The sequence below is a fragment of the Heterocephalus glaber genome, unplaced genomic scaffold (assembly GCF_053883595.1).
Source record: "Heterocephalus glaber isolate CG9 unplaced genomic scaffold, H.glaber_assembly_v1.0 deba00001805, whole genome shotgun sequence".
NCBI classification, from domain to species: domain Eukaryota; kingdom Metazoa; phylum Chordata; class Mammalia; order Rodentia; family Bathyergidae; genus Heterocephalus; species Heterocephalus glaber.
In genome coordinates, this window is record NW_028258480.1 from 83,933 (window position 1) to 95,818 (window position 11,886).

Sequence of the window (11,886 nt, forward strand, 5' to 3'; positions counted from 1 at the left end):
TGTTTCTTAAAAGAAGACCTCACCGAGAGTTATTTAATTTAGAATTTTTCTAATATGACATACACCTTTTATTCTTTCTGTCTAACATGAATTTTATTTGGACAATTTTTATTGTATATAATATATATATGTGTGTGTTATATGTATAATTTTCTTATGCCTCATTAGCAAAGATAAAATGAAAAATAAGCTTTGATTTTGAAATTAAATAATGGGCTTATATGAAATAGAAATAGTTTTCAATGGCTGGATAGTTTTACACTTATCATGATAAATTAAAACCACACTTTTTGGTTAATATTTGGATAAGTAATGATAGACAATGTTGCTTTATCTACTCATAAATAAACTGGTTTCCAGTATACATTGTTACATTTACCTATCTACAATATCTATCTATCTATCTATCTATCTTCCTCCTGGAAAGTGACTCAAGTACCTCCCACAGTGTAGATAAGTGTTCTATCAATGAACTATATCCCCAGCTCCTTGATCACTTTTTTGATCTTTAGCTTACCATGGATACTGGTGGAAGGAAGTACTAGAAATTTTATATCAATCTTTCTTGAATTCATTTCAGTAAATTGTTAGATATCTTTTCTGAATTGGTAAGGATGGTTACATTCTGTTTAGTAAAAGACAGTATCTCCTAACTTTTATTCTAAGAATTTAGAGATATACAGTATATAGTTTAAGTGCTCTGATCAATGGATTAAAAATTTTTGGTGACACAATCAGGACAATAATTTGGGATAAACCCATAAAGCATGGACACTTTCAATAAACACTGATATAAAGCTTTGTGTTTGCCATTCTCTAGTAAGAAATTTAAGTACATCTTGATAAATTCTGTAAGTGATATATAGAGTATGGTTTCTGTTTGCTTTTTGCTTTGTTTTTTCATGTGCTTTTGAAAATATCTAATTTTGAATATGCACCTAATTGTTAGATGTTTCATTTAAGTTTAAAATATTTCAAGAATTTGAATTTCAAAAAAATATTTAATTTCAATAAATATGATAGGTAATTAACTTATGTTCAATATGTTTAACTTGAAATTCATGAATCATCAGATTTCATATCTTCTGTAGCTGCAGATTTAAATTGTATTATCTGGGATCATGCATCACAGGAGTATATCATTTTGCAACCAAAAATTTTATGGAATTGACATATTTCTTATGATATAAAGCTTATAATTTTTTATCTACATGAGTAATCATAATAATTATCCTATTTCTATGCATTATTTATGTTACACATTTCTGTGAAATATTCAAGAGAATTTATTGTTACTGGAAATTCACCCTTATATCTATTAAGACAACGTTTACTTTTTATTATAGTTAGCAAAATTATCTATGGGTGAACATTTTTATTTCTAGAATAGCACAGGATTCAACAGCCTTAAGTTTGATCATTTGAAAACAAATCTAGAAAAACAGTTGTGCTTTTTTGTAATACGAATGTTTAAAATACTTTTAGTATCCTTCACATGATATGCAAAACTCTCATGAGTCCTCATCATCAATGATTATTTTAACAACTGTCTATATTTAATAATATAATATATTATATTGTATTTTATTTTAATTTTTGGTGAAAGCACAGTCTGCAATCTCTGTATTTTAAATGGTATTGTATACAATTATAGAAATTGACTTTCAGTTTTTAAGAATGTTATAAAAGCATATAAAATGATTAAAATAAAACATGTTTCAATCTTGTTTGTTTGAATTTTTTTAAAGAAACATTATCAGACTTCTGGCTTCAATTTAAAAGGTAGCAAACCATAAAGAGTTTTGTGCCAATACTATGGGAAAAATAAGAGTTTGTTTTCTACAATTAATTTTTTTTGAAATCTTCTAGAATTCGCCAGTCAGGTAAGGTTACTGTGAAACCAACCACTGGAAAAACATTTCCTGGAAGAGCATTTCCTGGCTAAGGGCTGGGGAAAGATTTGGAGAGAGGAGCTTTCTAAGATTTATGTAACAGGTGAAGTAAAGCTTAGAGTGAGTGAGGTATCCAAAGATCTTAGGCCACCCAGCCTTACCTTAAATGGAAGCTAATACTGAAGGAATTTGTTACTTGTGGACTGATGTTTCAGTAAATCTTTCTGTACAAGATCCCACTGCCAACAGCAGAAGGTGCAGAGAGATTGAAGAAAGAGGCGGACAATTTCATGAATGGAAGGCACACGGGTCAATTACTAGAGACTCATGGAGAAAATCATGTTGGGTAGCATCAAAATAGAAGAATCTTTTCACTTCAAGGCAAAAAAATTATATATGTTTTAAGCTACACAGAGGTGGGTCCTGGCCAACTGCAGCGTGTTTGTGTTTCTCAAAAAACCAAACCAAATCAAATCAAACAAAACAGGTACTATTAAAAGTCCAGCAGTGCAGGCACCATGACATGCTAGCTACTTCGAGTTTTGCTCATTGTATAGGATTTGAAATGTGTGCCCGGGTCAGCTGGTTGTGACCCAAATAGCTGTAGGTGTGTCAAGCTGAAACCTTACATTCCATCTCAACTGGTTGCTGACATCTTTCACATTCCCTCTTTCACAGGATGCCCTGAGCCTTCATGTGGTTTAACACGTGTTGGTGGCAAGCTGCAAGACTGTCTGTGGTCTGATCGCAGACTCCACAGCTGTACAAGAGAAGGACGCATAGATAGAGGAGAAAATTCAGCAAATGAAAATAATAATCATCATTTAACCAATCAATTTTTTCCATTGAGTGCTCAACGATCCAAACTCTCTCTCCCGAAGGTGATGTGGGGTCAGAGAGCACATTGTTTTGGGTCTTTATGTTTGACACTGGTGTTGTTCAGGGATGTACACACAGCATTTGGTCTTGGTCATAGCATAGGTTCTGTCTCTGGGATGCTGTCCTAATATCAAGGACCATATACATTTTAATACTATTTAAAAAAATTGAAATCAGGTAAAACAGCAAAGTGATATAGCTATGAAAATAAGAGGAGATTTTTGCAGCCAATCTGCACCATCCAGCAGGACAATATTAGTGACATCATCATATCATTAGACAATTTGGAGGTGGCAACTGTTGATCAACCATATGAGAGTCATTAATGATTCCTAAAACTAGCAGTGAAATTGGGTACCAGTCAAAAGGACAACTGTAGTTTTTCAAGGACTGTGTTTAGACCACTCAGGATTTAAGCCATTATCATGTGTTCGGAGTCCAACAGGACTGATTTAACTTGGGCTGAAGCTCATAGGAGCAGCGATTGTTTAGCATGTATGAGCATGTGTTCAATCTCCAGCACACAAAAAATTATTTCCATAAAATATTAAAATAAAATCTGAATTTAAAATTCCAAAAATAACTTAATTTGGGAGAACATTTAAAAATATAATTGTTGCCAGGCATGGTGGCACATTCATATAATCCCAGCAGTGTGTAAGGCTGAGGGAGGAGGATCAAAATTTTGAGCCCAGTCTGGGCAACATAGCAGTTCAAGGAGACCCTGTCTCAAATAAAAGGTAAAAAAGGGGCTGGGGATATAGCTCAGTCCAAAGACCCTGGGTTAAGTGACTAATACTGAAAAAAATTACAATATGTATAAAGACATTTAATAACAGAAGAAACAAGGCTTGAACATGACAAAAAATTACAAGTCATTTTAAGATAAATTTTGAAAGAGCTCAATAAATGGACAGATAGGAAAACTTATTATTGTTTAAATGCCAAATCTCTCTAAATTGATTTACTGAACCATGTCATAGTTATGCAAATCATTTATTTATTAAAATTTTGATTGTCTATCAAAAACTAAAAACAATCTTTGGAAGAAAATGAGAAAGAGATTTTATAATTTCTAAGTGATGCAAGAGGTAACCCAGATAAGCAAGTCCAGAATACTCAAAACCTTATTGGAAAACAAAATAGAGAGGAAATGCCAAAGTTAAAAGAATTAAAAACCCAGACAGCAAAATTTCCTATGACACTAGATAATTAAAATAATTTGCTAGCAGTGTCAGGTAGACCTACGTATCAGTAAAATCAAATTGATGGCCCTCAAGTGAACACATTTATGGTTATTTTGTTTTTTAGAAATCTGCCAAGAAAATGCAGTCAGGAAAGATAGTCTTTTTTAGCAAATGGTGGTAATGAATCGCCTGCTTATATGAGAAAGATGAATTTAGGCCTGGGGATGTAGTTCATTGGGAAATTACTTGCCTAGCATATGCAAGGCCCTGGTTTCAATGCCTAGTGCAAAAAAATCAACAAATGAAAAGATGAATTTAGACCTTGATGCCATATACCAATATTAACTTGAAATAATCACAGGTTTAAAAATTAAAAAGTAAAAAGCATCAGAAAGTTTTTACACATGTATATGTTGTATGTACACATAGATATACATCTCCCTATCTAATGAGATGGACTTTATATAAAGTATATGTAAGGAATACCACTCAATAACAGAAAAAGGTAGGTCTTCAATAGGAAAAATATTTTAATGATATTTCAATAATGGAAATATGATTTAGGCAGAAAATAACATCATGAATTTAAGCCACCTGAATAGAATGATTTAAAAAATTACAAATTGTCATAAAATAATATGCTAAGTAAGTTACTCTTCTGTTTTAGCCTGGAAACTTTATTCATGAAGACAAAGCACCATGTTGCTGGTTGATGTACACTTCCCTTTTATAAAATGTGAAACCTATGTTTGAATGGAGGAGCAGCATGTCTCCTCAGTTTTATGTGGCAGATCAACTTTAGAAATATGCTGCCTAGCAGTTGAAAATACAGTGATGTACTTATGTGAAACTAATTCTTGACCACATACATCTAGAGAAGCCATGGGTACACCCAGTAACAGGAACTGGGCGTGGATCAGGGAAAATAGAACTGAATGCTCATTCTGGTTTTGTTATTTTCCCTGCACACTAATGTAGATGAAAGCCAGAGACCAAGATGACATTTCATTCCTGCAACTCATTTGGACTTTGTCTAGAGAACAATTGTCCATGTTTCTATTGTGTCCATTGGAAGCAAGCATTAAAACAAAATTCCTCCTTTAGTGATTACTGGGAGATGAAATGAATTAATACTTGTACATGGTTTACAATAATTTGTAAATACACATAAGTGCCTGGTAGTGTGAAATTAAACATAATTGTTTTTAATATCTTCATTATTTTATGATGTTTGAAGGAAGTCTGGTGGGGCTTAAAATATTCTTCCCACCTGAAAGTTAACAGGTTTATGTAATAGTGCGAGAAAGGAAAAGCTTGTGAGAAATATTCATGTGAGAAACCCAAAACATATGTACATTAAAGAGAAAAATGAAGGGTAATAGGAAGGAGTAAGACTGATCTCTTAGAAAAGGGAAAGGGTTTCGATCCCTGGTACCAAAAAAAAGAAAAGGGAAAGAGATCAAGAGATAAAGGGAGGAGGGAGCAGAGAAAAAAATGGATGTAAAAAGAATTAAGATGTTAAGTGCACGCATCAAGTCCCCATAATGAATACAACCAGATGTACTACAAATGTGTACTAATAAAATTGAAGAGGAAATATCCATGTTATTCCAGAATGGAAGTGTGAGTGGTAGTTCACATATTTAAAATCAGGTTATAGAGCTCTGTAAAGTATCATGATGTGTGGAAAGAAGTAAGCTTGGTTTTACACAAAACAAGCATTTCAGGTATTTCCTGAATGGCTTTGAAATTACTGGGCTGTTCCAGAGAGATGGCCTATATCTTATGTCTTATCTCATGAGCATTTTTGTGAAAGTTTTATTTCGTTATGCCATAGAGATTAAAAATTGCTTCACTTAAGGGACACAATTCCCAGGAGTTTAAGTCATAGTATAAATTTCCTACTGTGCATGGGAGACCCAACATCAACATCCTCAGTACCAGGGAAGAATGTTTGTACCTCAGGTTTGTTAGCGAAAACTACACTTTGCTTATTTGAAAATGGAACTTAATATAATTATGAGCAAAATTTATTTTAAAGATAATTTCTAAGTCATCTCTCTGAAGTCACAACATGTGTAGGAGAACTGTTTTCCTGTGGATTTATTCCATCCAATGTGTTTACCTTTCCGTTTTGAGTAGTTGATGGGAACAATTTCTTCTGTGAGACTTGATTTGTATGAACAAATGCAGAAAAACAAATGGTAGATTTGTTTCTCTAGTCTCTATCTTCCTCCCTACATCCTTTTGGCTCACCTGTTTTCCTCATAGAAGCTAGAATTTCATATTACAGTGGAACTCATTGTCACTGTCATTTAATTTTAGTACATTAATTAATGTGCCTGAAATCTGCTTATTATGAAATCAGAACATATACATTTTCTCTGCTCAGGAAAGGAGATGAATTTCTTTGCATTCATTCCTGATTTGTGATAGACTATTTTCCTATTTCAGCATAAGACTGGGAACATGATGTTCCAATTGATTTTCATTTTTTCTCCCTAGACTAAATAACTCACTTTTTATTTACTTGTTACTCATTTTGATCAGGTGGATTAAGAAAACCATTACTCTGAAGTCCTGATCCTGATATTGGAATGTTTTTCTCAATTCTTTAACATTTCATAAACATCCAGAGAGAATCAGGCTGTGTTTCCAGTCCATATTCTCTTCACTCAGTTTTCATTGCAGTAGTGGCTGAGGCCATGGTTTGTACCTTTGCCATGGTCTGTGAAGGCAGCAGACAGTGAAAGTCCTGCAGCCCACACACACTTTCCTTAAGCCCTAGACGGCACTTCCCGTTTACCGAAGGGAACCATCCAGCCATTTGGCCCAAACCACTTTTTGAATGACCTTGGGAGACTTTCACTTAGATCTTTAAAAAGAATTTTTTTATATACTTATTTTTTTGAGAACTAGGGATTGAACACAGAGCCTTACACATGGTAGGTAAGTGGGCTACACTTAAAGTTCCTTCTCATATCATTTTAAAGCATAACAAGTCTTTTATTTCAAGATGAAACCACATTAAAGTGACAATATGCTATCTCTAGGATTAACTGTTTTTATATATCTATACTTTCATATTCATTTATACCTACATATATAAGCAAATATGCTTTTGGGTATTTTTAACCAATCATCTCCTCAACATAATTTCAAATAGAATGGTAAATTTTCGACCCTAGATATTATGGACTACAGTTTAACCTTTTCCTCATTTTTTAACACTTTTTTGTTTTGTTTGCTTTTGTTTTGTTTTTTGGTACTTGGGATCGAACTCGGGACCTTGCACTTTCAAGGCAGGCGGCAGAACCACTGAGCTAAATTCCCTGCCCTATTTTTTAAACACTTTTAAGATAAACTATTGAGATTTTTCTATTGCTAATATCATAAGCAATGATTTTTTGTAATTTCTAATTTAGTGTTTCACATTTTCAATATATTTAAGCACTTGTTACAGATCACTAAGAAAAAAATTTCTCATAAACAAAGGAATGATTAATCATTTGCTATTGTCTGGAGTAAGACTTCAGATACATTTTGCCTAGTTGTTTTCTAGAAACAATTATATATAAAATTTATCTTTTAGAGTCAGCAGTAATATTGATGACTATTTAAATTAAATGTTTATAAGTAAAATTATCATGATTTCAGGGTACATTTTCATTTCGTATTCTTTCTGCATAACTCTAAATTAAAAAAATCTGTTTTGAACTTTTAAAGCTTTTCCCAAATACATGTTCTACTTCCCAAGACTGGAATTGCAGACCTCAGTTGTGGCAAATTAAAGATAATGATACACTATACTAATAAATAGTCCATATTACATAGGATCATAGTGTTTTTCATTGCATTTAAGCACAACTTAGTAAGTATGATAGAGAATGCAGATTAATTTATAGTTAGCTTTAAAATGAATCATTAATTCTTATAAAGCCCATGGACCACCCTAACTTCATGGCTGTGTGAACTTAACAGTGATACAAAGACTTGGTAGTACAAGGTTACTATTTATGCATGAACTAACTCAGATCAGTGGCTTCCTCAGAGTTATGTAACATTTTAAGTTGCTTGACAGCTGTGTTACCACAATGTAAATATTTTGATATCAATAATTTATTTTTATATTTCTCTGAAGGTTCTGTTTTCGAGAACATTTAAAAAGATAATACTTTTCTCTGACCTCATTCAAGATGGCAATGGCAGAGGAAAATTGCACCAAGGTAACAGAGTTCATTCTCCTCGGGTTATCAGATGTCCCTGAGTTGAGAATCTTCCTCTTCCTGGTGTTCCTTCTCATCTATGGAGTCACTGTCTTGGCTAACTTGGGCATGATGGCACTGATTCAGGTCAGCCCTCGACTCCACACCCCCATGTACTTCTTCCTCAGCCATCTGTCCTTTGTAGATTTTTGCTATTCAACAGCAATCGTGCCAAAGATGCTGGCTAATATGTTAAACGAGGACAAAGCCATTTCCTTTCTGGGGTGTATGGTGCAGTTCTACTTGTTCTGCACATGTGTGGTCACTGAGGTTTTCCTACTGGCAGTTATGTCCTATGACCGCTTCTTGGCCATCTGTAAGCCACTACTCTATATGCTCACCATGTCCCAAAAGCTTCGAGTGGAGCTGGTTTCTGTCTGCTACCTTTGTGCAACTGTGTGTGCTCTGATTCACTTGTGTTTAACTCTTAAAATCCCATCCTATAAGTCCAACATGGTTGACCATTTTTTCTGTGACCTACCACCTGTCTTTTCTCTTGCCTGCTCTGACATATTTATTAATGACCTCATGGCATTTATTGTGCCCACTGTTAATGAGATGCTTACCATCATCGTCATCTTCTCCTCCTACTTGTTCATTCTCATCACCATCCTGAGGATGCGCTCAGCTGAGGGAAGGCACAAAGCTTTTTCCACCTGCACCTCCCACCTCACAGCCATCACTGTCTTCCATGGAACAATTCTGTTCCTCTATTGTCGACCCAGTCTGGGCAACAGTCGGGTTGCTGACAAAGTGGCCTCTGTGTTCTACACGGTTGTGATTCCTATGCTGAACCCTCTGATCTACAGCCTGAGGAACAAAGATGTCAAAGAAGGTCTCAGGAAGGTGCTGAAATCCAATTTAACTTTCAAGGATCCATTTCCTTAGGCTGTCTCAGGGTGGCAAATAGAATCTTTCAAGGGATGCTTGCTAAGATGCGTGTGCACGGAATGCCATGGAGATATTTTAGGACCCAGGGGTTTATGCTTTCTTTTTATTATCTTTAATGCATATAACCATTTAATTGGCTTCATTTTAATCAGAGAAAATAAATACACATTTTCTCATAGTTGTGCTTATTCGTGATTATATAAAATGAGTTTCTTATGTGTATTTCCAAATATCATTTCAGTCATTTTCTATTATTTTCTGTTTTACTAGCTTTTGTATTGCAAGTTAATAATTTAGGAACTTTTATAAACTATCATATATACAAAATGGAGGTAATACTGTCTGTATTTCTGATAAAATATTCATGAAAATTAGAAAACGTATCTTAAATTCTTAGCATTGATTGACATATTATAACTGATTAATAAATTTATTATTATTACCTTTACCCTGTGCTTTATATTTCACTTTCATTCCTGAATAAGCAATTACATTATGAATTTTGTAACCCTACATTTTAAACTTTTCTCTGTGTTGACATTTCCTTTCTTTGTTTCTACTGGAAATTATTGTATGCATTCACTACATTTTTTCAATGTATTGTATTCTAAACACAGTATATTAATTTCCTATGGTTTGTGAAACTGCTTAGCATCAATGTGGTGACTTAGACCTGCAATTTTTATTCTTTCTTGGTTTTGGAGGACAAAAGCCTGAAATTGGTGTCACTGAGTGAATCAAGATGTAGATACTCCTCCGGAGGTTCTCTGGGAATAACCAATCCCTCTTCCATCTTTGACTGCTGCAGATTTCCATGGCTTGTGGTTATATTACCTCACAGTGCAAGATGTTCCGTCTTTGTGACCTCTTCTCGCATGTGCTTCTTTGTGCACAAATACCTGTGCGTGTATGAAATGCCCTTCTGCTTCCCTCTAACAGCACTCTTCTGATGACATCTGGAGCCTCAGTTTCAAATAGGAAGACGTTCTGCCCATGTCATACCCCTTAGCTTAATCATATCTGCTAGCTACCTTTTTATAAATAAGATTTGTTTACAGGCTCCATAAGAATATCTGAGAGTTAAAAGCTTAACACACCCATCTTTTGAAAAAAATTATTTTGTCACTGCGTGTTTGGCATATGTGAAGTTTACATTCATCTTAGGGAGTGAGTTCAAGTACATAACCATCTTGATTCTTTCTAGTCCCCTTCCCCTTCCTAATCACCTCCCTCCCTCTATCCCTAGGTCCCCTTTCCTCATTTTCATTTTCCTTGTTAATATTATTGTTTTGGTACATATTGATGACAAACAATGTTTATATTCATCCTAGGTATTTGGCACCTGTACATGACACATCTTAAGTCTCTTCTACTCCCTTCCTCTCCCACCTTCCCCTCGGCCTCAGTCTCTTGGACTCCTTCCCATTTGCAAAAGATCAATCTCCCCATTTGTCACAATTCAGCTTGGCTCATTTTCTATACTCACACTTCATTTGTTTTCTCAGTGTTTCAAGATTTCTTTTATTATTTGTTATAGCCTTTATTTTTATAAATCAATTAATAAACTCATCATAGAAGCTTGTCACTTTAGTGCATTGGGAAAAGCTTTAGACATGAGATTAAGCATTGTGTGTCCAGGTCCTGACTCAGGAGAATGAACATGAGCAGCATGTTCAATTTCAGCCTCAGTTCTCTCGAATAGGAACTGCAGATATGCAGCCAGACTGAGACTGTCACTGTGGAACTTAAAAACTGTAATGATATTAATAAAAACTGAGGAGGCACAGTCCATAAAATGTAACATTGGAGATGGAGTAATTTGTTCTATATTTTTATTTATTTTTTATTTTTATTTTTATTTTTTGGTACCAGGGATCGAACTCTGGACCTTTCACTTGCAAGGCAGGCAGCAGAGCCACTAAGCTAAATCCCTGGTCCTGTTCTATATTTTTAAAAATTGCAGTATCATTGCTTAACATAAACATAAGCAGCCTCTGTCTCTTCTTTTTATTTTATTTTATTCAGGTAAAATTAACAACTAGAACTTTTGTATCATGGAGGTATGCAACTTGATTATTTAATGTACAATCACAATGTGAATTAGTCACCATAAGTGGAATAACCGATACACCCCTTACCTCACAGAGTTACCATTTCCTTTGTCTTTTCTTTATTTGTGGTGAAAACACTTAATCTTAGCAAAATTCACACATACAAAAGAATACTATTAACTAGAGTCACAGTACTTTACATGAATAATTACTGACAGAAAGTAGAGTTTGGTTCTTTGATGCAAATATAGTATCGAATCTATTTTCAAATGTTTCAAGTGTAATGAGATTTCAGTTATCACTCACGAGACTTTTCGTTCACAAGATGAATGGAATAGAAAATTCTTTCAGCTTTGCTACTCAAATCAGAGCTGTGTTAGCAGCCTCAGAACTAATGTCCCTCCCTGTGTTTCAGAACCCTTTCCAGATACCCAAATCCTTCCTTCTATCCAGTTACTAGTTTGTTCTCTCTCCAGGACTTCCAGTGCTCCTTTCAGACACACCGGATTTTGTAGTCAGAGATGCTCAGTCACTCCAATTTCAGTGTTGAGAATTATTGGTCTCTATATCCTACTAAGATAACGGTCATACTTTCATGTGCAGAGACTGTTGGCCATTGTTAGCAAAAAGGAAGCCTGCTTTAAATTTAGAGTCAGAAAAAAATAATATCAGATTTTCCTCAATGTAATTTCACAGTTAATTTCCCAAGTTACTTAAGAAG

General features: G+C 34.4%; 1 protein-coding gene across 1 annotated transcript; it reads left to right on the forward strand.

Moving 5' to 3' along the window:
- Nucleotides 1-8,154: 8,154 nt before the first annotated feature.
- On the forward strand, nucleotides 8,155-9,111 carry LOC101717008 (olfactory receptor 5L1). The gene has a single exon (XM_004875236.3). It carries the CDS (start codon nucleotides 8,155-8,157, stop codon nucleotides 9,109-9,111), a length of 957 nt encoding a protein of 318 aa, XP_004875293.3.
- Nucleotides 9,112-11,886: the final 2,775 nt, after the last annotated feature.